At 35.6% G+C, this 27,483-nt stretch overlaps 1 protein-coding gene across 4 annotated transcripts in view; it reads right to left on the reverse strand.

Moving 5' to 3' along the window:
- Positions 1-27,483, reverse strand: part of SOS1 (SOS Ras/Rac guanine nucleotide exchange factor 1) — a 147,522-nt gene that overhangs the window by 77,116 nt on the left and 42,923 nt on the right. For all 4 annotated transcript variants that reach the window (XM_061210679.1, XM_061210677.1, XM_061210678.1 and 1 more), the window contains exon 2: positions 4,812-4,937. In XM_061210679.1, the coding sequence (XP_061066662.1) occupies positions 4,812-4,937 (126 nt within the window). The remainder of the gene's footprint in view (positions 1-4,811; positions 4,938-27,483) is intronic.

Below are 27,483 nucleotides of genomic sequence, written 5' to 3' on the forward strand. Positions count from 1 at the left end.
GATAACCAAGATGCAAGTGGGAAGAGATATGGGGATATATGTATACATATAGCTGATTCACTTTGTTATAAAGCAGAAACTAACACACCATTGTAAAGCAATTATACTCTAATAAAGATGTTTAAAAAAAAAATAGATAACCAACAAGGATCTACTGTATAGCACAGGGAACTATACTCAGTATTATGCAATAACCTATAAGGGAAAAGAATCTGAAAGAGAATATATATATATATATATATATATATGAAAAAAAAATAGAGTCCAAGAAAGCCTGAGTTAAATGAGAGGAAAAATGTATCAGTGTCCTAAGAAATTAAAATTGGTTAAATACAAGACACACAGGCGAGAAAGAGAAACAGGAACAAAAGATATTACAAATGGAAATCAGTCTAGTCAACCAGAGAGAAATAAAGAACAAGTACAATTATGAAAGAACAAGACTTAAGAAATTTAAAAGAATATACTTACGGGGGACTTCCCTGGAGGCACAGTGGTTAGGAATCTGCCTGCCAGTGCAGGGGACGTGGGTTCGAGCCCTGGTCCGGGAAGATCCCACATGCCACAGAGCAACTAAGCCCATGCGCCACAACTACTAAGCCTGTGCTCTAAAGCCCGCGAGCCACAACTACTGAGCCTGCGCTCTGCAACAAGGGAAGCCACCGCAATGAGAAGCCCGTGCACCGCAATGAAGAGTAGCCCCCGCTTGCTGCAACTAGAGAAAGCCCACCCGCAGCACTGAAGACCCAATGCAGCCAAAAAAAAAAAAAAAAAAAAAGAATATACTTATGGATAAACAACAAGGTCCTACTGTATAGCACAGGGAACTATTATATTCAATATCCCATAATAAACCATAATGGAAAAGAATATGAAAAACAATATATGTATGATTGAATCACTGCTGTACAGCAGAAATTAACACAATATTGTAACTCAATTATACTTCAATAAAATAAAAATTTTTAAATAAATAAATTAAAATATACTTTATCAGGGATATATCAGAAAAAATACTACTGGTTTTACTTCTACTTTTAAAACGACTAAATATACAAAATGAGGAGAGGGAGAGCAAACCAGATTGGAGGAATTTTTATACACTATCTTTTAAAACATTATTTTAAAAAGACAGGACCAAATAATATATACCCCTTCTCTGCATTCCCAGGGAGTTTATATATGTTACCTTATTCATCTGGAACACTGCCTGACAAATAGTGGATACTCAAATATTGGTGCCATGGATTAGTGAACATTAGCTACATCAACACAACAAAATCCCATTCATTTGAACTACGATAGTTCATAGTCTGTGATAACCTGTAGTACAATTCATCAAAACTTTTAAATTAGCATAAGCAAGATTATAGATATGTATGTAACCCATTAGTTTTGTAGCACTTCTGAAGTATCTATTTTCCTAAAACTATAGGGCAACTAAAAATCACTTTTAGTTTTTCATTGAAACAAATCCCCTAGGGGCCGAATATTAAGCAAGAATTGCCACCCTATTTTGAATTATGCTTATACTTTAAAGTAATCAAAATGTATTCTTTAGAAGTAAAATTCACATATTCCACTAAATCAGATTGCTCTATTTCTTAAAGCACATTTTTTATACGGCCTTCAAATTAATTTTTTTTAATGAATTATCCCTTACCTCAAAATTTATTTGAAGGGCTTGCTAAAGTCATGGCCCTTATTATTTTAAAAGAAAGCTCCATAAATGCATTAAAGAAATTAAAGAAAATTATTTCCTGATAAAAGAATCTAAAGACACTATTATATTCATCTAAATATCTCCAATCTCCATATTCTTAAATAAATACCCTTCTAGGAATGGTACAGAAAGAAGGGCATTTGACTATTGATTGGAAAAGAACTAGATTTCCATCTTTTTAAAAAATCCGTTCTACCATTCTGAGGGTTAACTGTCTAATATATAAAACAAGGAGAACAATAACTACTCCACAGGGTTGTTGGAAGGGCATAGAAATGTCTATAACAGTACTTTGAAATTACAAAGCCTATTACACAACTGATTGCTATTTCTATTACTGTCATATATTCTCTTTCAAAAAGTCCATTCCCAACCACAACATCAGTTCACTGGAATATCCCATGGCTACATCTATTTTAAATGTCCAAGTTACTTGCTTAAAAATAACACAACAGGGCAGAGGGTAAATATCTTCAATATCTCAGAAGTTTTCTGAGTATTAAAAAGCCATGAAATAGCCCTTATTATCTAGAATCGTGAGTACCTACATAATGATTAAATCTGTGCAAGTGGAAGACTGAGAGACTCATTAGTAATTTTTGAGAATTCATGGAGGTCTCCTTCAATACTGGAAAATTATGTTAGTTTTTATATTAATGAAAAGGAGAAAATTAGATAAACACAGGTATAGTACAACATTATTTGGAAAGAGCTGAATTTGAGATTGTAGTGTTTTCAAACTAGCAAATACCTGGAATATACCAACATCAGAATGACGATGTGATCTGTAACCCCATTCTAATACACTAGGCATAGGATTGGATGCTACATTTTATGAACGCTGTGGGAGAACCTAATCAGGGTCCAAAAGATCAAACGGAGTTGTTAACAAGGAGAGTCAGGCAACCATTTCTATTCAAGATCTACTCTGAAAGCCCAATGTTAATAAGTGCCTAAAGGAAATTATGAATAAAAGGTATTTTACTTATAATTCAATGGAAAAATGGGATAAAAATGTATAAACCTACTTTGAATTACTTAAAAAATCAAAGTGAATTACTATTCCATAGTACACAATCTTTTCTACATCCACAACCTCTGTAACTTAGTGTTGCTTAATATTTCTTTGCCTCAATTGAAATCTGGATCTCCCCTAAAGACTTCTAGAGCAGGAACTGCCCTTGTCCCAAAACCCACATGAAGGTGGATTTAGCGTCTTTTCCACTCCCCAAGCTGCTTCTGGAATATCACTCTTCCACTCTCATGCAAAGTCCTGCCATCATCCTGGGTGACTTTATTGTTTAAATTAAGGACACATAAAATACTTTGACCTCTTAATTCCTTGAACACTTCATTATAGGGGCCTTTGTGTCTAGTCCAGCTACGACCACATGGCCGTATCCTGCTTTTGTAACTAAGTTACTTTAGAAATCCTAAATTCTAACAACTCTGTCTCTGATCCCAATCTATTCTTCTATTTCTATCACTCAGGTATTCTAGTGTTATCAGCTCTCTGATCTTATTGGGAAATCCAATACTGTTCCCTCCATGTTTTGCCAATCTACCTTCCCCTCTCCTACCTGGCAGAATAGTTTAGTAGAATTTAGGCCCAGAAAGCTTAGGCTTTCTGGGTTAGAGTCTTGGCTTCACTACTTACTAGCTGTAACCATGGGCAACTTACTTAACCTCTCTGTGCTTCAGTTTCCACATTAATTCATTCAACATATACTTTCTGAGTGCCTTCTCAGTGCCAGACAATGTTCTAGGTGCTGGGGATTTGGTAGTGAACAAGACCTTATATTCTGGACCTTATATCTTATTAAAGGAAAAGACAGCAACACCTTCATGGGGTTATTAAAAACTTTAAATGAAACATAAACATAGAAGTGTTTAAACCAGTGTATGATACTATAGCAAGCACTCAAATATCAGCTGTTTTTAAATTTCACTTTTTTCCTTATCCAATTTGATTCTCTGATGCTCTTTTCAGCTGAGCTTCCTATTGAATATAACTATATATCAATCCCTCACCCTTCAGGGGAACAGAGCAGGGCCTGGGGTAGACAGAGATACGCCTCCTCTCCAGTCACTGTGTACTGCAAAATCATTATTACATTCTAGTGTGTTGTGTCCTGAAAAGGGTTGTAAAGCACTGCTACTACCAATTTCCACAATTCTCTTGCCCTACTGTTCTGCCATTATATATCCGTGGTGAAATGCCATTCAACTCAACCATCTTTTTTGTGCCCACACGAGTACTGCAAAAGAAATGTCACAGAAATGCAAAGATTTGTATACTATACATTCAAGGTCTTTAAAGTCAAATGATCCTTCATCATTGCCAGAAAACTCCTTTTGTGTTTCCAGCTCTATCTCCCATTTTCTATAGTCGGTACTCAAGCCTCCTTTCTTCTCCTCTCAATCTTGACTCCTCAAGAACTCCATTTAGATGGCTCTTCTTCTGAGAAGCTAACCTTAAGCCCCAAAGCCTGTGTTATTAGTTTACCCATTTTTTGGTTTCCCACATACCCTTTTCTCATAGTACATCACATTATGTTACCGCCCATATACCTACCTGTATCTCCACTAATCTATAAGCCCTAAAAAGACAGGAGCCATGTCATCTTTGTAGGAGATTACAGAACTTCCTTCCTAGATTTTTAGATGTTTCCCTCCCTTCCAATAGGTGGAAAGTGGTTCACTTCTATCTAAAATACACCTAGCAACTGAAGATCAAAGGATTAATTGAAATGTTTTTGAAATGATAGCTGGCTTTAAAAAACAAACAAATAAAAACACTTGACATATTCCACTCTTAAAGGTATATTTGTCATTCTAGCATCAAGAAGCAGTGTTTAGAGGCCAATAAAAGTTCATTTTAGATTAAAAGCAAATAATGGAATAGTTTGACAGCAAAAACATACACTCAATACAAAGTTATCATACACTCAATACAAAGTTAAAATAAATCCAGTCATTATTTAAAATACCATATATATATTTTGTGGAACTGAAAAGCAAACTCTTTCCCCCTTCACTGACATGACAATAAACACACATATTAGACACAAGGCAAAATTTATCATACCTCTACATCTGAAGCACTTCGGGGCTGAGCTTGGCATAGCATATTTAGTAACTGCAGAATTAATTCTTCCACATACTGAAGAGCATCATCACTAGACTCAAGAGTAGGATGAACTTGGCCCTGAACCTATAAACAAAAAGCAAAGTAATTAAAACGTAGGCTTGCTTCATCTAATTAAACAAACGAAACAAATAATTTTGTTTTTTTAAGTGTGGGTTTGTATTCAAGAACATGGTCTGGCTTGCAAATACAGATTTGAATGTTATGACCCAAGTCTGGAATTCTTAACCTTTTTCCCAGCCACGTGCACCATACGTGCTTATTAACATGTTTCTAGAGATTCAGATACTTAATTGCATAATTTCCAATTTTTTTCTTAAACCATGGTTATCCTGGAGTGTGGGCATATAGAGAGGGAGGGAGAGGCTGAGCTGGGGATAAAAGATGCAGTTTATATGGTTTTTGCCAAGAACCAGTGGTGGTTAGAACACTTACTCAACATAGTGCTTGGGCAAAATTGACCTCCTATGGGTCCCTTGTTTAACTCTGTTTTTCCTACCCAGTGATAAAATCCAAGAGGGATATATCTTATTCACCAAAGTAACTCCAGCATCTAGCGCTGTACATGGCACATAATACAAGCTTGATAAATGTCTGTTGAACACAAAGTCACCCTATATCAAAGGACACAAAATGGGCACTTTTGACAATGTGAGACTGTCTATGCTTCAGGAAGATAATTTGATGGTCACTCATTCATAAATGCCCAATAATCTTTACCTTCATTCTCCTCGACCATTTCTTTGGAGGCATCTTAGGCCACCGGTTTTTGTAAAACTTACATTTTAATAACCAGCATGATAGTCTTTACTTGCATCCCTTTGTCACTCACTATGGGTCAAAACTGTTCCCTACTTTAAAAAATGGCAGAAAAATCAGTTTCAGGAGACAAACAATACATGTTTCAAAATATGCTCAACTCTCTAAAGGACGGTAGAGCTCTCAGAGCTCTCACTGGATGAAAGTACACAGTACTCACTAGCCAAGGGCATTTAGTATGGTCTATCCTACTACATACACCTCATTAGCTGAGGGTCTGACAGCCTCAGTGTATGGAGAAATTTGATTATAAAGTATACCATATAATGAATTTTAAAATATATATTAAAAGTATATAGACATGTATATAAACATATATATGCACTTATAATACTTTTTAAAGAAAAGTATTTTAGAGGCAAATAACATTATGACAATTCAGAACTGTGTGAGGGGTGCTACATTAATTATGAGGTTTAAAACAATTCACTATTATTTTACAGGTGAAGAAACTGAGCCCCCAAAGGCTTAAATCACCTGCCCAAGTACTTTTTGTCATTCTTGGTATCGCTATTACCAACCTGATTTTAACGGACCTGCTTACAAATCTCTCACCCTATTAGATGACTGAATGGTTGTGCAGTTAAAATAATGGATGCAGTAGGGACTAGAACCCGGAATTCACGCTTCTCAGCTTTCTATTCACCAGGCCGTCCCGTTCTGACTAATGTGTGCAGGTAACGAGACCTGTAAACAGACCCCTCTTCAACACTAAGCATGATTAAAAAAACCTTTTAAAAGCGAAACAAAAAACCCCCTGGAACATTTGACAATAGTTTTATTTTTATACATCGAATTGCATGCCCTCATTGGCTTAAACTGTTTTCTTAGATACCCTTTACCTTCATGGTTGACTTATCTTCCTTGAAAAGTGAATCCTAACACTTCATGGTGGGGTTTTTTTTTTTTTTTTGGTGGGGGGCTCTTGACTTTTTTAAACTCTCTTTTCTTATTATCAGTGACACAACCTATTCTGCTTCTCTTATTTCTTTGTTTCTTTTTCCATTTGTTCCTTATAGAGTTCCATATCTTCCTTCATCCCTCAATGTGGAGTCCATCCTTGTCTGTCTGCTCCCTTCTTCTGTTCTCTCTCCCAACTAATCTCATTTACTTCCACATTTTTATCACCTGCATGGATGACTCCAAATCTATCTGTAGTCCTGACTTTTCTCCTGACTTTTAGACCCACATACCAAATTACTTGCTAGATATCTCCACCTATCCTACCAAAATCTCAACTATTACATGGGGTGGGGGGGGAGCGGGGAGGAACTTATAAATGTTGAAAAAGAAAAACTATATCTCACAAATGAAAAACAGTACAGACAGCCCCTGGTTTCACTAAGATGTAGTCCCGGAAAATGTAGCTATAATTGGGGTTACATTCCTATTCAAGGCTCCAGCATCACATAAAATATAGCTACAAATTTATAAAACAACATAATTTTATAAGTAAAAGAGACTTTAGAAGTCATTTCACTCAGTCCCTTTATTTAGCAGATAATAAAAAGGAGACACCCACAATTCTGTAGCTAACCAGTAATGCTGAACCTGGGCCTCCTGGTATCTAGGCCAAAGCTCTTTCCACTAACCCCCTAACTATCAACTTGGAGGAGTCCTAGTAGCTCCATCAGCATAAGGAGTAGAATGTCCATGAACTGTATCTATTTATATAGTGGGCTTCTATATAAAACTTCGCTTTTTTTTCTTTTGGCTGCACCACGCAGCATACGGGATCTTAGTTCCCCAACCAGGGATTGAGCCCACACCTCCTGCAGTGGAAGTGTGGAGTCTTAACCACTGGATCGCCAGGGAAGTCCCTAAAGCTTGGCTTGAAGTATGCGGTCATACTTTAAGAAACATCAGCATGTCATAAATGTCAATGCAGCACTATAAATCTTATCATCTGAAAAGGTAAAATCATTCAAAATGGGTAAAATGATCATTGATTACACAAATGATCCCATGTATTACATAAAATTGTAAACATACTAAAAATCTGACATAAAGCTAAATTGCTAGAGATAATAAATATTAAGATGAAAATATTTAGGGACTTCCCTGGTGGTGCAGTGGTTAAGAATCTCCCTGCCAATGCAGGGGACACGGGTTGGAGCCCTGGTCCGGGAAGATCCCACATCCTGCGGAGCAACTAAGCCCATGCGTCACAACTACTGAGCCTACGCTCTAGAGCGCGCGAGCCACAACTACTGAGCCTGTGTGCCACAACTACTGAAGCCTGTGCGCCTAGAGCCCGTGCTCCGCAACAAGAGAAGCCACCACAATGAGAAGCCCGCACACCGCAGCGAAGAGTGGCCCCCGCTCGCGACAACTAGAGGAAGCCCACGCCCAGCAAAGCCAAAAAATAAAGATATTTATATAAAAAAAAGGATGAAAATATTTAATCAACAATAATTCTAATTAACTTTAAAAAATATCAAGCCTTTTGAGGAAGTGGTTTAGGTACCTCAAAACACATTTTAGAAAGTGTTCAAGAAAATGTAAATTGATCAGATTATATTTTTAAAATGTTCTTTGTTTTTCAAAGAAACCCACAGAAACTGTATAATTCTTCACTAATATAGTTCCATCTTTAACTGCTCTTCAATTTACACTTTATGCTGAAGCAATTCATACTATTTACAGTTTGTGAAAAATGGCATGCAGTTTTCACTCACACTGTTCTCCGTGGCTATCATTCATTCTCTTACCGTTTCGCCTACCTGACTTTCAAACCCCAGATCTCGTGTCATTTGGGTAGACTTTCTTGCTTCTTGTCTCTTTCTAAGGCAGAATTAATCTCATTCATTTAACTGATTTATTGAACCTATTAAATACTGGATATATAGAGATTAATAAAAAATAGCCCCTGCTCTATGGGTCTTATACTCTGCTCTGTGCTAATCCTTGTACTAGGTATCACATTTTTGTTATTGGGTTTGTCCTACTGAGTTATAATTACATGTTCCCTTGTCTATTTCCTCTATTGATGCTCCCATTACGCAAGGCCTTGTTTATCTACTTATAGAATCATTTTCTCTTTGCTTTTCACTCTAAACCCCTGACATTCAGGGAATACTCAAAGCCTCTGTGTTATAGGGGTGAAAGGAATAAAATATGTCTTTCTCAGAATTAAGAGTGAAAAGGGGTGGTGGTAATGCTAGAGAGTCTGGTTGATTTCAGGAGAATAAACCCTTACAGCAGAAACCATTCAACATATAAAGGCAGTCAGAACTAAAATCAATGTTTATTATGTAGAATCAAATGAACTGTATATAAATACAGTGGTGAAATGCTATGGTTTAAAAAAACAAACCAAAAACCGTGATACTGCTTATCACTTATAGTTAAAATGTTAAGCTTGACACCTTGTATGATACATGAAATTTCAGAAATTCAAATTCAAGCAGTTTTATTCGTTGATGGTTACTAATAGCCAATAAAACCTATTAGGTAAATAAATCAAACAAAGAATTAGGCTTAAATAGAAAATAATGCATGATGCCAACTGTTCACCTAAATTTCTGGAGATTAACCTTTATCACATCTTAAATCTGTCAAATTAGGATCATAAGGTTCATTCATACAAGAGACTAATAAATTATTTTAATTCTCTAAAAACAATACTTCAAAATCTCTGACTGAAAAACATGTGCAATGATAAATGCTTGAAGACAAGCAGAGCACCAATTCTTGAAATACAGACTTTGCTCTTCATTCTTTCAAGGAAGATGCTGTTAAGAGATTTCTTTAATGAGCAGAGAGAAGTAGCATTCCATTTTCTTATACAGATAGGATAAAAAAACACTTCTCTACTATGAGATAGTGTTACACCTAAAGTGTTCCATTCCATCTAAATGGTACTCAAAGATATTTAATAGATCAAATGATCCAAATTATTCAAGACTATACAGAATAGGTTACACTGCCAAATTTTATGACAGCCTTTAGAAGCTATCTACAACTAACATTCACTAAGGGTGTGTGTATGAGAGCAATTATAATATGCACTTAGACTTGGGTTTAAAGTTGATGGGGGTTTTCCTTTACATGCAGTTTTCAAAAACATTACATTTTATACTTAGGTTTACTGACATAGAAAACTTCATATGCTTCTTTAAATGCACTTATCTTAGGTAATTTAAGTAAAGTAAATGCAAAAACCTCACTAAAAAATGAATGATAGCCATGAATAAGAATTTTATATGATCATGACAGTAATTCTTTTGAGGTATAATCATCATATTCGATTGAGGTATAATCATCATATTCAGTTAAAGATGCCACCCACTGAATTTTAAACATTTCTTAAGGACTGCCGGCTTCTGTCTTGACAGTTCATTTTGTCTCTAGTAATTTCTAACAAATTCAGAAGCAACTTTGTGGCTATTACTATCAGATTTATGGAATCTGGAAAAGCAAAGGGAGTAGATCTATATCAATTCCTAGCTGTTTGATCCATGAGTCCTCTAACTGTATTCAGGAACCCCTTGGGTAAACTGCTAGAAAACATTAAGTTGAATTCTGATGAATCTTTAATAGCCTTTTCTAGCTAATGGCTCTCTGAAGAATTAGAAAAGCTTCTGGATTGTACTTTGTCACATCTTGAGCCCAGATGTGCTACTTTTATTTAAACATATAACAGAATTTGAAATAAAACTGGTACGCTCAAAACCTTTACAATAGCAAATAATAAAGATTTGGACTGTTAAATCAATTTCTCATTGTTATAATTAGTCAATGTATGATGTTTTAGGTTCTTATTTCTCATTTTGAGGTTTATTTAAAAATCAAAGCAAAAAGCCTTTGTTTAAAAAAAAAATTAAAAGCAACAATAAAATAAATCAGAGAACTTAAATTTTTTCCAAAAACAAAATTGACTGAAAATATTTTCGCATTTCTTAGGGCTTGTTAATTAGCCTTTAGGCCCATGTATGTAACATTTTTTTCCCCCCTGATTTCCTCTCATTGCTGGGGACACTAAGATGAATGAGAACATGACATCTGCCCTCAAAGAGTTCAGCTCACAGAGGAGCTAGACATGTCAACAAGTGACTTAACACAGTGTGATGAGGTTACAATGGAGTTATTTTTACGGTACAATGATAACCAAAAAAAGAGTGATCCTTGCTGATGGTGTGTGAGGAGTATCAGAAGTATTCACAAGTAAAACACACTTGAACTGGATCATAAAGGATGAATAAGGTGCAACAGGGAAGCAGATAAGGAAGTAGGGCTTTTACTAAAAGAGGTAACATATAAAGAGGCATAGAGGCCAAGACAAAATGATGTATTGGGGAAACTGTAAGAGTTGGATCAAAGACTACACCTGGAAAAAGCTAAGACTGGAAAGGGCAGGCTTGTGTGTCATGCTAGGAAGTTGAGAAGTGATCAGGGAAGGAGAAAATGATAGAAGGGTTTCAAACAGACATTGACATAATTAGATCTATTTGCTGAAGAATCTCTCTGGTGTCAGTATAAAGGATGGGTTAAAACAAAGATGAAAGTGAAGAAAGCAAAACTAGTTGGAAGGATGCTGCAGGCTGTGTAAAAAGATACAATGAAGGCCTGAAACAATGTAGAAGCAGTGGGAGATGTAAAAGAAATGAGGAGGTAAGTCTGGATAATTATTTTGGGGGTAGTGAGAACAGCAATGAGGGAGAACCACTAATTTCACTAAGATAGGAAATACTAGAAGAGGGTAATATTTTTCAGAAAGGTAAGAAATTCAAGTTTAACACCTTAGTTTAAGGTTCTTGTACTATATCTAAGGAAACAAAGTTGAAATTGTTTTTTATGAAGTGGTTTTTAGATTTTTATTATATTTTATTTTTGGGGTTGTGGAGAAGACACAGGGAGAAGATAGCTATCCATAAGCCAAGAAGAGAGGCCTCAGAAGAAATCCACCCTGCCAGCACCTGGATCTTGGACTTCTAGCCTCTAGAATTGTAATAAAATAAATTTCTGTTGTTTAAGCCACCCACTGTGTGGTACTTTGTTATGGCAGCCCTGGTCAACTAATACAACTTTGTAGTTGTTAAAAAGAATAAATCAGAGCTTTGCCATTTAACAGATTTCCATAAGGTATTCTTGAGTAAGACAGAAAACTTTAAAGTACAGGAACACTCAAAAAACCACAAACACACAATACAAACACATACACACTTGTATGTATGTATAATGTATTATATACATCTGTACATGAACATGACAACATGGAGAAAAATATGGAATAATATAACCTAGGTTATTGATATGGGTTAGAAGGACCTGGCAGGGCAGGAATGTGGATGAAAGGGAAGAAAAAAGGCGGAAGAATGAACAAACTACCCCCTCCCTCTCAAAAAAAAAAAAAACCTGTACTGAAAATAACTGTCATATTTATGCACTTTTGTAACACTTTATGTAAATATAAAATTTAGATTTAAAATTTTCATTTTATTTTTCATTTAAATAAAAAAATTTCATGATTGCTTTTCTGCTGTGTGTACATCAGCGATGGGAAAGACAATATTCAAAGTTCTTTCCCACAGAAAATAACTATGCACATCAAATTCCAAACACGTGTCAAGTGCCAAGTTTACATCATCTTTCATTTATTTTGCTTTAAAAACAATGAGTATGGCCTTCCTAGACAACTTTTTTTTATTACTTTCTGTGATAACAGAGTTCCCATCAATAAAACAAAGAACTGACTCAAGAAAAGAATCTCTGATGGAGTTTTAGTTCTTCTTCAAAGCATTTTCTTAATCTTCATACTCAAGAATCTTCCAAAAGTAAGAGAAATCCCTTATCAGTGATGTCCTGACACAGATGGGAGCTCTTTATAATATTCCCATCTTTTTTACCCTAGTGCTCCCACTCATTCTATTCTACTTTAAGTTTTGATCCCTAAGAGGCATCTTTAAAGCTGGAATAGCAAGTCATAACACGTGTGTCTATTGTCTATGCTTTGACAGTTTTCCCCAAAATACCAACAGATGGCAGTTTGTGACTAACATATCTAATAAAACTCACCAATTGACTGCCCATAACCTCTAAGCATTAGATTCTAAAATCTAGTGAATCAAAGGCAGGGGGAAACTTTTTTTTCAAATTCAATCTTCTCCAAATAGATCGGGTTCCTTGACGTATAATCACTAACAGTAAATTGATTTACGAGGTGAACTAAATATTTCTCCACATTTATACTTTCATTTCTAGAAGGTAAAATGGTCAATGTCATCTGTGAATTCCAGGTGACATTCTTGTAAATTTTATCCATTTTCAGACTTTGAGTAAATGAGGCTACATCTCAAATACGACAATGCACTTATGCATACGTTCAACTAGATACTAGGAATATAAGATAGACATAGTCTCTGCCTTCACAGAACTTAGAAGTACAAGAGGGGAACAACACAAGTAATCACAAAAGTAACTACACAGTAAGATGCAGAGTAGTGAAGAGGTTAAGTGTGGGGTAAATTGTCTAAATTCAAACTCAGTTCTTTAAATTATCAGGGTGTACCCCTAAACAAATTACTTAATCCTTCTGATAATATTATGTACCAGTACACAGTCAAGGTTTACTAAATGTTAGCTGCAGCTATTACTGTTATTCTTATTAAAGGATGCCATGAAGCTACAAAAGGGGCCTAAATTAACCGGGTAGTTCTAGAAATGAAGATTAAAGCTGAAACCTGAAGGGTGAGTAGAATTTAGGTAAAAAGTGGATTGGTGAAGTGAGAGGAATGATATTCTAGGCAAAGGGAAGAGCGTGTACAGACATGAAGGGGAGAGTGAAGGAAATGAAATTAGAGAGGGTTAGGTAGGGCCCAGATCACTGGCCAGATGCACCAGATGCAGATGCATTTACTAAGATGAGGAAAACTGTAAGAAGCAGATTTTTTAGTAAATGGGAGGACAAGGAGATTAAGAGTTTAGTTCACTATGCTTGATATCTTCTTTTTAAAAGTATAATTGACATACATTATATTAGTTTCAGGTGTGCAACATATTGATTCAACATTTGTATACATTGTGAAATTATCACAATAAGGCTAGTTACCATATGTCACATACAAAGTTATAAACCTTTTTTCTTGTAATAAGAACTTTTAAAATTTACTTTCTTAGCAACTTTCAAATTTGTAATACAACATTACTGACTATAGCCACCGTGCTGTACATCACATCCTTGTGACTTTATTTCATAACTGGAAGTTTGTATCTTTTGATCCCCTTCACCCATTTTGCCCAACCCTCAATCCCCCCTCCCCTCTGGCAACCACAGATTCATCCTCTGTATCTATGAGTTTGGTTTTATTTTGTTTGTCCATTTGTTTTGTTTTTATAATTCCACATATAAGTAAAATTATATGGTAATTGTCTTTCTCTGATTTATTTCACTTAGCATAAAACCCTCAACGTCCATCCATGTTGCTGCAAATGGCAAAATTTCATTCATTTTATGGCTGATTAGTATTCCATTTTGTGTGTGTATACACACACACGCCCCACATCTTATTTATCCGCTCATTCATTGATAGACACTTTGGTTGTTTCCATATCTTGGCTATTGTATTCCATTGTGTGTGTGGATACACACACACATCCTACATCTTATTTATCCACTCATTCACTGATAGACACTTCGGTTGTTTCCATATCTTGGTTGCAATGAACATAAGGGTGTATGTATCTTTTCAAATTAGTGTTCTCATTTTCTTCAGATAAATACCCAGAAGTGGAATTGCTGAATGATATGGTAGTTCTATCTTTAATTTTTTGAGGAACCTCCATACTGTTTTCCATAGTGGCTGCACCAATTTACATTTCCACCAACAGTGCACAAAGGTTCCCTATTCTCTATATCCCCGCCAACACTTGTTATTTCTTGTCCTTTTGATTATAGTCATTCTTACAGGTGTAAGGTGTGTCACACTGTGGTTCTAATTTGCATTTCGCTGATGATTAGTGATGTTGAGCATCTTTTAATATGCATGGTTGGTCATCTGTGTATCTTCTTTGGAAAAATGTCTATTCAGAACCTCTACCCACTTTTTAATAAGATTGGTTGTTTTTTTTGTTATTGAGTTGTACGAGTTCTTTACATATGTTGTATATTTAGTCCTTATCGAGTATATGATTTGCAAATATCTTCTACCATCCACTAGGTTGCCTTTTATTAATGGTTTCCTGTGCATAAGCTTTTCAGTGTGATGTAGCTCAGCGGTCCCCAAACTTTTTGGCACCAGGGGCCAGTTTCGTGGAAGACAATTTTTCCATGGACCGGGGGTGCTGGAGTGGTACATTCAAGCACGTTATATTCATTGTGCATTTTATTTCTATTATTATTATATTGTAATATGTAACGAAATAATTATACAACTCACCGTAATGCTGACAAGAGGCAGAGCTCAGGTGGTAATGCGAGCAATGGGGAATGGCTGTAAATACAGATGAAGCTTCACTCACTCGCCCGCTGCTCACCTCCTGCTGTGTGACCTGGTTCCTAACAGGCCATGGACCGGTACCGGTCCGTGGCCTGGGGGTTGGGTACCCTGATGTGGCTCATTTTTTTATTTTTGCTTTTGTTGCCATTGCCTTTGCGGTCAGATCCAAAAATATATCTCCAAGAGCAATGTCAAGGAACTTACTGCCTACGTTTTCTTCTAGGAGTTTTATGGTTTCTGGTCTTACATTCAAGTCTCTAATCCATTTTGAGTTAAATTTTGTGTATGCTAAGTTAGTAGTCCAGTTTTCCCATCACTATTTATTAAAGAGACTGTCCTTTGCCCACTGCATATTCTTGCCTCCTTTGTTGCAAATTAATATACTATCTATATGTGGGTTTATTTCTGAACTCTCTATTCTGTTCCATTGATCTACATGTCTTTTATGTTGATACCATACTGTCTTGATTATGATAGCTTTGTAATATAATTCTGAAACCAGGGAGCGTGATGTCTCCAGCTTTGTTCTTTCTCACGATTGCTTTGGCTATCTGGGATCTTTTGTGGTTCCTTCCATAAAAATTTTAGGATTGTTTGCTCTATTTCTGTGAAAAATGCCACTAGAACTAATAGGGATTGCAATGAATCTATAGATTGCTTTGGGTAATATAGATATTTTAACAATATGTTAAAAATTGTTCCAATCTATGAGCACAGGATGTTTTTCCATTTACATGTGTCTTCTTCAATTTCTTTTGTCAATGTCTTATAATTTTCAGTGTGCAGGTCCTTTCACCTCCTTGGTTAAATTTATTCCTAGGTATTTTATTCTTTCTGATGCAACGGTAAATGGGATTACTCTATTAATTTCTCTGATAGTTCACTATTAGTGTATAAAAATGCAATAAATTTTTGTATATTGATTTTGTACCTTTCAACTTTATTGATTTATTAGTTCTAACAGTTTTTATTTTTTTGGTAGAGTCTTTAGGGTTTTCTACATATAAAATCATGCCGTCCACAAACAGTGACAGTTTTACTTCTTCCTTTCCAAATTGGATGCCATTTATTTATTTTTCTTATCTCATTGCTTTGGACTTCCAGTACCAATACCAGTGGCAAAAGTGAACACCCTTGTCTTGTTCCTGATCTTAAGGAAAAAGCTTTTAGCTTTTCCCTGTTGAGTATGATGTAAGCTCTGGCCTTGTCATATATAGTCTTTATTATATTGAGATACACTCCCTCTATACCAATTTTGTTGAGAGTTTTTATCATAAATGGAGGGTGAATTTTGTCAAACACTTTTCCTCCATCTGTTGAGATGATTATATGATGATCTGGATGATCTGGACTTCATTATGCTTGAGATATCTTTGAGATATGAAACTAGCAAACAATCAGTTTAATATATGGGTAAACAAGCCTGGAATTTTATTTTTAATAAGTTTATCACATTGTGCTCCTATGAAAATAGCAAGAAGTAGATATTAGATCACTGTTAAAACAAAAATGTCACAAAAAAAAATAAAACTTTTTTTCCTCCTACAGATCCCATACTATCCAGCAGAAATTAGAGGCACTTTTTTAATGCTTTGAAAACTGTAGCCCACAGTTCCCTTACCACACCAATTCCATGATGGTAGCTAGGAAAGCTATGGGGGTATGAGTATTAAACTAGAATATCAGAAGTGGCTTTTCCCTACATCTTTCTACTATTCTAGAACATGGCTAAATGTCCCTGGCAAAGAAGGGAGCCTACTGACTCTTGGGTGCAAATGTGATGAATACATTCTTCACAGGGAAGCTCTAAAAGAATAATGAAAAGCATAGTATGCACAAATGGTTGGGTATAGAGATTATTTCAATGCAAGAGAAGAAAACAGTACCACAGAATGATAGATCTGCTTCTGATTTCCTGATAACTAGCATTAATTAGTATTTATTATAAAGTACCACATGTTTATGCTTCATAAAAATACTTCCTTATATAGAATCAGTGTATCTTGATTTTGTAAATACTAAGCAATATAGCAAGAACAATAGAGCTGTCAAATGATAGTCTGCAAAATAAAGTATTAAGTCTTATGATTCATTTAAAAACTTCATTTTTTCAGTTCACAAAACAATTAAATCTATGGGATCTTTCTACTAACTTATACAAGACCTCCTATTTTCTTGGAGATTGCCAATGGGGGAAATAATGAGAGTTGTTATCAGAAGATCTATCTTGGAGGTCTGACTTTACCTGTATGTATGTATGTATGTATGTATTTGTTGTCTAAGGTAAATCATATCTCCTACATTTCAAGTTTCTCACCTGAAAAAGGCAATATCATTACCCATCTCCAGAGGACACTTGATCAAATGAAGTCATATAACTGAAAGTACTTTAAATGGTAGAATGCTAAATAATTGTAAATAGTCATTATTCACATTACCACATGCAGTGAGGTACAAATTATAGCCGTTGAACATTAAAAACAGATGAAGATTGTATGTACTTGAACTCATCAATTTGACAAATTTCTCTTTAGATATAGTACCAACAAAATCCAGTTTATCCCACTTTGCATTATATAATCCCATATATCAGTGGCTCTAACCGAAACCATGCTTAACAATTACCTGAAGTTTTTTGCTTTTTTTAAATTGTGGTAAAATATACACAAAATTTACCATTTAACCATTCTTAAGTACACAATTTAATGGCATTATGCATATTCACTGTTTTGCAACCATTACCACTATCCATCTCCAGAATTTTTTCATCATCCCAGAATGGAATTCCATACCCATTAAACAATAATTCCCCATTCCCTCCTCTCCTCAGTCCCTGGTAACCGCTTTTTGTCTCTATGAATTTGACTATTGTAGGTACCTCATATGAGTGGAATTATACAACACTTATCCTTTTGCGCCTGGCTTCTTTTGCTTCACAAAATCTTTTCAAGGTTCATCCACATTGCAGCATATATCAGATTTCATTCTTTTTTAAACTGATAACTCCTAATAATCAAAAGACTATTTTTTAGAGCAATTTTAGTTTCACAACAAAACTGAGCAGAAAGTAGAGAGATTTCCCATATACCCTCTGCCCGCATACATGCATAGCTTCCTCTGTCATCAACATCCCCCTATCAGGGTGGTACATTTGTTACAATTGATGAATCTATATTGACACATCATTACCACCTAAAATCCTTAGAGTTCACTCTTGGTTTTATATGTTCTATGTAATTTAAATTACACTTGTTCATTGTTGATATATAGGAAAGTGATTGACTTTTGTAATTTAACCTTGTATCTTGCAACCTTGCTGGAATCACTTATTAGTTCCAGGAGTTTTTTTGTCCATTCTCAGGAGTTTGTTTTTTTTTTTTTTTTTTTGGTCCATTCTTTCAGATTTTCTACATAAACAATCATGTCATTTGCAAGCAATGATGGTTTTATTTCTTCTCTCCAAATCTTCATTCCATTTATTTCCTTTTCTTGTTTAATTGCATTAGCTAGGACTTCCAGTATGATGCTGAAAAGCAGTGTTAAGAGGGCACATCTTGGCATTGTTCCTGACCTTAGTAGAAATGCTTTGAGTTTCTCAACATTAAGTATGATGTTAGTTGTAGGTTTTTTTGTACCTATTCTTTATCTAGTTGAGGAAGTTCCCCTGTATCCCTAGTTTACTACGTTTTTATCATGAATGAGAGTTGGATTTTGTCAAATACTTTTTTTGCCTCTACTGATATCACCATGTGATTTTTTTCTTCTTTAGCCTAGCGATGTGAGAGGTTACATTAATTTTCATTCATTTCTTTTTAAGGCTGAATAATATTCTACTGTATGCACATAGCACATTATGTTTATCCATTTATTCATCCAGCAATGACTATTTGGGTTGTTTCTACCTTTGGCTATTGCAAATAGTGCTGCTATGAACACTGGTGTACAAATGTCTGTTTAAGTCCCTGCTTTCAACTCCTTGGGGTATATACAGGCATACCTCACTTTATCATGCTTAGCAGATACTGTGGGTTTTTTTGTTTTTTTTTTTTAACAGATTGAAGGTCTGTGGCAACCCTGTGTGGAGCAAGTCTATTAACACCATTTTCCCAACAGCATTATTTTTAAATTAATATATGTATATTTTTAAAGACATAATGCTATTGCATACTTAACAGACCACAGTGTAATAGAAACATAACTTTTATAAGCACTGGGAAACCAAAAAATTCATGTGACTAGCTTTACTGCAATATTTGCTTTATTACAGTGATCTAGAACCAAGGTATGCTTGCACCTATAAGTAGAATTGCTGGAATATAGGGTAATTCTATGTTTAGTTTTTTGAGGAACCACCATAATGTTTTCCGCAGCAGCTGTACCATTTTACATTTCCATCAGTAATGCAAGAGGGTTCCAATTTCTCCAAATCCTGCCAACACATTGTTTTCTGATTTTTTGATAATAGCTATCCTAATGGGTGTGAAGTGGTATCTCATTGTAGTACTCAATTTCATTTCCCTAATGATTAGTGATGTTAAATGTGGTTTTGTTTTTTTTAAACACCCTTGATGATTCTGATATAGGTGGCTAATCAGAAGACCCCACTTTTCATAAAACACTGATCCTATATTAGGCATCCCTCAAAACAGGGAAGAACTGAGGAAAAAGTTGAATCAGAAAGCAGTTTTCAACAGAAGCCAACCTGAAAGAGCTCCTAATGGCCAAAGCTGGAACAACTAAGCAATAAAATAAATAACAACAGTACTGTATTGGGGGGAGAAGCAAGATAGGGGTAGGAAATTAAGAGGTACAAACTACTATGTAAAAAATAAATAAGATACAAGGATACAATATGCAGCACAGGGAATATAGCCAATATTTTATAATAACTTTAAATGAAGTATAATTTATAAAAATATAGAATCACTATGTTATATGCCTAATATTGTAAATATAAACTAACATAATCAACTATACTTTAATTAAAAAATAGTATTGTATTATAACTCAAAGAATAAAATAAATATCCATGAGTTTCCTACTAGAGGGCAGTGACAGTCTCCCTTACCTTTATATCTTAGCACTTCCCATGTGCCTGGCGCTAGCGAATATTCAATAAACTGCAACCAACTTATATAATCTTGGCTTTCATTTTCCCCCTTTTCTCTGTGATCTGAGTTTCATTCTTTTTATTGAAACAATCTATTTACAAAAATTCTGTGCATAAACACTAAATGTAGACTACTAAATAGCAAATAACATATTCCAAAAAAGCAGTGTCTGGTGTCAGTTCAGTTCAACAAACTCCACTGAGCACCTTTTAATATGCCAATCCAGGAAAATGTCTGATTTAATTTTTCTTCTCCATGACCATTTTTCTTCTTCTGGAGAGATGAGGGTAGTAATTGAGTTGATACTGTATTTTATTTATAAGAATCTATAGTTCTTATTACATTATGTTTAGTTTGTGTACAACAGTGCTTCTCAGACTTTAACATAAATGTATGTCACCTAAATATCTTGTTTAAAATACAGATTATGATTTAGTAGTTCTAGGGTGGGCATTTGGTAGTTCTATCAATGCTGCTGGTCTAAGGACTGTACTTTGCACAAGGATACATACATCTATTTTGCTAAATTTTTAGCTCCTTGAGGGGAGAGACCATTTCTTACCTTTATATTGTAGTTTCTGGTACTTCAGCAGGAGCTCAAGTACAACACTTTGAATGAGTGAGTAAAATTATATATACAATGTATTCAACTCCCTCGATGTTTCATCTATAACACCAAATTAGGAATTCCAACTTTCCCATAGGTACAAATAATCCTCTATAACAGGGGTCCCCAACCCCTGAGCCACAGACCAGTACTAGCCTGTTAGGAACCAGGCTGCAGAGCAGGAGGTGAGCAGCAGGTGAGCAAGCAAAGCTTCATCCGTATTTACAGCCGCTCCCCTTCGCTCACATTACTGCCTGAGCTCTCCCTCCTGTCAGATCAGCGGCCGCATCAGATTCTCATAGGAGCACGAACCCAACTGTGAACTGCGCATGCGAGGGATCTAGGTTATGCACTCCTTATGAGAATCTAATGCCTGATGATCTAGGTAGATCTGAGGGGAGCGGCTGCAGATACAGATTATCATTAGCAGAGAGGTTTGACTGCACAGAGACCATAATAAATCAATTGCTTGCAGACTCTTATCAAAACCCCATCAGTGAGTGGCAAGTGAAAACAAGCTCAGGGCTCCCACTGATTCTGCATTATGGTGAGTTGTATAATTATTTCATTGTGTATTACAATGTAATAATAGAAATAAAGTGCACAATAAATGTAATGCACTTGAATCATCCTGAAACCGCCCCCTCCCCCTGGTCTGTGGAAAAACTGTCTTCCATGAAACCGGTTTCTGGTGCCAAAAAGGTTGGGGACCACTGCTCCTTAAGTCCGTTAGTTCCTCTCCAATTCTCTTCTACTTCACGAAATCCTAACTTCATTCATGAACAAAAAAACTGAACTTAATCACAACTAGATCATTCCCATTGGTATACAAAAATGCTCAAAACAACAAAAAAAGCTTTCCTTGCCCTCAGGTCCCCTAGCCTTCCACTCATTTTCTATTGCCTTTCAGAGATATACTCCTCAAGTCTCCATAGTAATTTTCTCTACCCACCCCCTAGGCTCTTCTCCACTTAGGTCTATCAGGGTCACCAGAGACTGCCATTCTGCAAAGTGGCCAGGGCTAAATCCCTGACCTCATCTCACTTGACCTCTTGGCAGCATGACATAGTTGACCACAGTTGAAACCCCTTGTTCATTTGACTTCCAAGGCACCATGCTCTCCTAATGGTCCATTTCAATGGACACTCTTAGTCTTCTCTCCATCTCTGAAATGCTGGAGTCCTCCAAAGCTCAATCCTTGGCACTCTTCTTCATCCAGTGTACTCTCTCTAAGTGACCCAGTTCATGGCTTTACCAACTATTCACTCATAATTCCCCCGTTTTTATCCCCAAACTTAACCTTTCCCCTGATCTGGGTGGGATATCTACACTCTATACATCTCCACTTGAATGTCTAATAATTCCCTCAAACTTACCACAACCCAAACTGAATTCTTAGGTCTGACTCCACCCTCAAACTACTCCTCCTCACATTTTTCTCATCTCAGTAAATGGCACCTCCATTCAGTCAGCATGGGCCAAAAATACAGCAGTCAACCTTGATTCCTCTTTTCATTCTTCCCTATACATTCAACAAATCCATTTGTTTTACCCAAAATATACCCCAATTCTGACACCTTCTTACCACCTAAACTACTAGTCCACATGACCATCACCTCTTGCCTCCAAACTGGCCACTTTGGTTCATTCTTGCCCATCAATAATCTTTTTTCCTTCAGAGTGACCAGAATCATCTTTTTTTTTTAAACCTAAATTTGACTTTGTCCTTTGCTCAAAATTTTCTAATGGTTTACCATCACTAAGCATGTAAGTTCCTAGATGAAGTAGTCCCTTTCTACTTCTCCCAGCTTATCTCTTATAATTCTTCCTCACAAATGTAACACTCTAGTCATACTGGTTGTCCTGATCTTCCTTACACATACCAAGTTTGTCCTGCTTCAAGGCCTTTAGCTAACCCCTCTTTTAGGATGCTCCTTCACCAGATTTTTGCATGGCTGGCTCCTTCTGAACATTCTTGTCTCTTCTCAAATGTCACCTCCTCCAGAGGCCTTCCTTGACTACTACATTTAAAAGAACACCTCCCTTCTTATCTCTCAGACCCTCTTTATCCCAACCTGCTTCATTTTGTTTATTACACTTACTCTTTTCTGAAACCACAATAGTTCTTTGTCCATTTATTTGTTTGCTTTCTCCTACCAGAATTTAAGGTTCATGTAAATAGCGACTTTGTCTCATCACTTTCTATCTCTGTGGTATCTAGAATACCTCTTGTCATTTTGTTGGTTGGTTGAATGATTAAGAAACAAAACCCACTAAATATATTTATAATTAAAGTCAATTCAAATTTTTAAGAAATTAAAAGAAATCCAAGTTTGATGTGAATTAGACTTACTACAAAACTATTGCCATTAGTCTCTAAAAACTCCTTGTAAGCAACAGAAAGTTCCCTTCAGACTCTGAATACAAAACATCTGCTTCTATATCCTTCAATGATTAAATCAATTTTCTGAAGCACTACCAAAGTTAAGCTGAAAAAAAGAAAACTATCCTTATTTAAACTTCTAATTTAATTACTAGTATTATTTTCTACCATTTTCCTATTCTGTAAATATTCAGATTTTCTTCTATATGAGAGTTAAATGTGCTTTTGCAGCACTAGCCTGGAAACTAACCACCAGGTCTAATGCTGAGCTTTGCCCAAAGACTGCAAATATCCCTTCTCTCTCAACAGACACTTCCTGCCATTTGGGCCCTTAACCTGAAATTTTGGAATCTCCTCACTCTCCACTAGCTGAAGGGTTAACACCTGACACAGTAGGGTGCCTATTCAGACCAGTCAGATTACTAATACCAGTCACTGGATATTTTGAATATGGCCACTGCAGCACCAGATTAAAGCCGCATATGAGAAAACAGAAGGGGAAAAAAACTTGAAGTGAATTTAAACAGCCAATTTAAATTTTTAAAAAAAAATAAATCAAAGACTAAGTATCCTTTTTTGCCTTTTCTAATTTAAGATGACTTTATCAGCTCTATTCCTTCATTTTGGATCCACCATCTGGATCTAAAGCAGGAGTTTTCAACCTCAGCACTCCTGACATCTTAAACCAACTAATTCTCTTTCGTGGGGGCTGTCCTGTGTACTAAGTTCAGCAGCATAACTTGAACACTAACCACTAGATGGCATTAGCAGCAACCCACCCACCCAAGTTGTGACATACAAAAATGTCTCTAGACGTTGCCAAATGTTACCTTGGGGGGCAAAATCACTACTGGTTGAGAACCACTGATCTAAAGTACACCTTTCCCCACCTCTTCACAGCCTACCACATACACCTGGATTCCCTGACCCACTACAAATTTTCTTGGATAAAAATAAAATCTCCAACACTTCGTAGCTCTCCAACCTAACCCAGCAGACCTTTTCCTCTCTACCGTTTATATATATTCTCTTACAATATTCCTTGTGTTTTCACAACATGCATTCACATTGTACTTAAATCTCAACTTTTAAGAATAGCAAATTCATATATTTACACCTTACATATCTACTGACAAAGAAATCACATCTTTTTAAGGCAAGAAAGGTACATGATATACTTAAAACTTGAAATAAATTTTTTAAATTGTAGTTGATTTACAATGTTGTGTTGGTTTCTGGTGTACAGCAAAGTGATTCAGTTATACATATATATATTTTCCATTATGGTTTATTACAGGATATTGAATATACATCCCCCTGCTATACAATAGGACCTTGCTGTTTATCTGTTCTATATATAATAGCTTGCATCTGCTAGTCCCAAACTCCCAATTCAATCCTCCCCTGCCCCCCACTCTCCCCGGCAACCACAAGTCTGTTCTCTATGTCTGTGAGTCTGTTTCTGTTTGGTAAATATGTTCATTTGTGTCATATTTTAGATTCCACATATAAGTGATAATATATGGTATCTGCCGTTTTCTTTCTGACTTACTTTCTTTAGTATGATAATCTCTAGGTCCATCCATGTAACTGCAAATGGTATTATTTCATTCTTCTTTTATGGCTGAGTAGTATTCCATTGTGTAATATATACCACATCTTCTTTAACCATTCATCTGTCAGTGGGACATTTAGGCTGTTTCCATGCCTTGGCTATTGTAAATAGTGCTGCTATGAACAAAGGGGTCCATGTGTCTTTTGGAATTATAGTTTTGTCTGGATATATGCCCAGGAGTGGGATTGCTGACCATATGGCAACTTTACTTTTAGTTTTTTGAGGAACTCCCATACTGTTCTTTATAGTGGCTGCACTAAATTTACATTCCCACCAACAGTGTAGGAGGATTCCCTTTTCTCCACACCCTCTCCAGCATTTGTTATTTGCAGACTTTTTAATGATGGCCATTCTGATTGGTATGAGGAGGTACCTCACAGTACTTTTGAGTTGCATTTCTCTAATAATTAGTGATGTTGAGCATTGTTTCATGTGCCTATTGGCCATCTGTATGTCTTCTTTGGAGAAATATCTATTTAGGTCTTCTGCCCATTTTTTAATTAGGTTATTTTGTTTTCTTTTGTTACTGAGTTGTTTGCATATTTTGGAAATTAATCCCTTGTTAGTTGCATCATTTGCAAATATCTTCTCCCAGTCCTTAGGTTGTCTTTTGTTTTGTTTTGTTTATGGTTTCCTTTGCTGTGCAAAAACGTATACATTTGATTAGATCCCATTTGTTTATTTTTGCTTTTATATCCATTGCCTTGAGAGACTGACCTAAGAAAATATTGCTACGATTTATGTCAGAGGATGTTTTGCCTATGTTCTCTTCTAGGAGTTTTATAGTGTCATGTCTTATATTTTAAGTCTTTAAGCCATTTTGAGTTTATTTTTGTGTATGGTGTGAGGGTGTGTTCTAACTTCATGACATGTGGCTGTCCAACTTTCCCAACGCCACTTGCTGAACAGACTGTCTTTTCCCCACTGTATATTCTTACCTCCTTTGCGGAAGATAAATTGACCGTAGGTGTGTGGGTTTATTTCTGGGCTCTCTATTCTGTTCCATTGATCCATATAACTGTTTTTGTGCCAATACTACACTGTTTTGATTACTATAGCTTTGTAGTATTATCTGAAGTCTTGGGAGGGTTATGCCTCATGCTTTGTTCTTTTTCCTCAGAATTGCTTTGGAATTCTGGGTCTTTTATGTTTCCATATAAATTTTAGTATCATTTGTTCTACTTCTGTGAAAGATGTCACGATTATTTGATAGAGATCGCATTAAATCTGTAGATTGCTTTGGGTAGTATGGCCATTTTAACAATATTAATTCTTCCAATCCAAGAGCATGGGATATTTTAAAACTTGAAATAAATTTTTAAAAAAGTAATCAAAGTATGCTTCAACAGAAAAGATTAGAAAATTTCAAATAGAATCTCTTCAAAAGCAAGACAAATTTAAATCCACTTGGAAGCTCTTAGTTGTAAAAAAGTCTCTTCAAACTAGGCATTCAAGAAAAACTTCATACATAACCACTCAGATTTCCCAATTAAAGTTTCAAATGAAAATGACAATTTACTTCTAAATCAAAGTGCTATGTTATAATTTCAGAATTCTTATGAGGCAATATTACTTCCTTTGTAAAATGTGACTCCAAAAAAGTGACTCTACAAATTAACCAAAGATCCCCAAAAATCAATTACTATAGAAATACTTTAAGTTTTTTAAAAATTCATTTTAAAAATGAACATTTAACTAAATGTTAAATATTTGTTAACTCTTACAATAACAGGAAACTTCCTGTACTTTACCTCTAATCTTCAACCATCTTGCAAGATAGGCATGATTTTCCCCATTGTACAATAATTAAGGGTTATCCAGGCCATTCTTAATATGTGAATAAGTAGGACCTGGATTAAAATCTTTTTTTTTTTGGATTAAAATCTTGACTCTAACTTAACAGCAGTATGACTCTGGACAAGACATATAACTTTTCAGTCTTCCTACTCCATAAATTGAGGCTAATACCTACAATATAATGTTACAACAAATATTAAATAATGAATGCAAATATGCTATATAACTTTAAGGGATTATTATGTGTGTGTGAATGTGCCCATAAAATTGTAAGTAACATCACTATCGGTGAAGTGCTAATGAAGTCCTTTCATTATAATTTGTATCACATACACAACACACACACACAACACACACGGATTTTCAAGAATATTGTATCAGTTAAGTGATGACTTAAGTATATTTATTTCAGAAATTACTAATGCAGGTGCTTTTGTACTACTAATCCAGGTGTTTTTGTACTTCTGTATGAAAAGTGTTATTAAACTGCAATCTATTTTTTTCTTTCAAATGAGGCTGCAATACAGTTTTAACTAACTCTTGTTCCTTCTGTGGATTTATAAAGATAGTTCTCCCTTCAACTAACTGTAGTGAATATCTGTCATTTCTGGGCATCTTCCTAACAGGACTCTGACTTTCTTTTGAGGAATTGGCCCTCCCTCTCTGTGCAATGTTGGTAAAACAGGACTTTCTGGTGACCACTTCCCAACATAGAAGCCAAAAGGGCTAAACACTACCTCTTCCAGTTCTAGCATAGCCAGGGGACGGGCACACTCTTCCCTAAAACATAAGCAGGTAACCCAAGGAAGGAAAGACTGACTAGGGGTCAGTCACAGCAGAAGC

This window comes from Eubalaena glacialis, chromosome 14 (genome assembly GCF_028564815.1).
Source record: "Eubalaena glacialis isolate mEubGla1 chromosome 14, mEubGla1.1.hap2.+ XY, whole genome shotgun sequence".
Taxonomy (NCBI): domain Eukaryota; kingdom Metazoa; phylum Chordata; class Mammalia; order Artiodactyla; family Balaenidae; genus Eubalaena; species Eubalaena glacialis.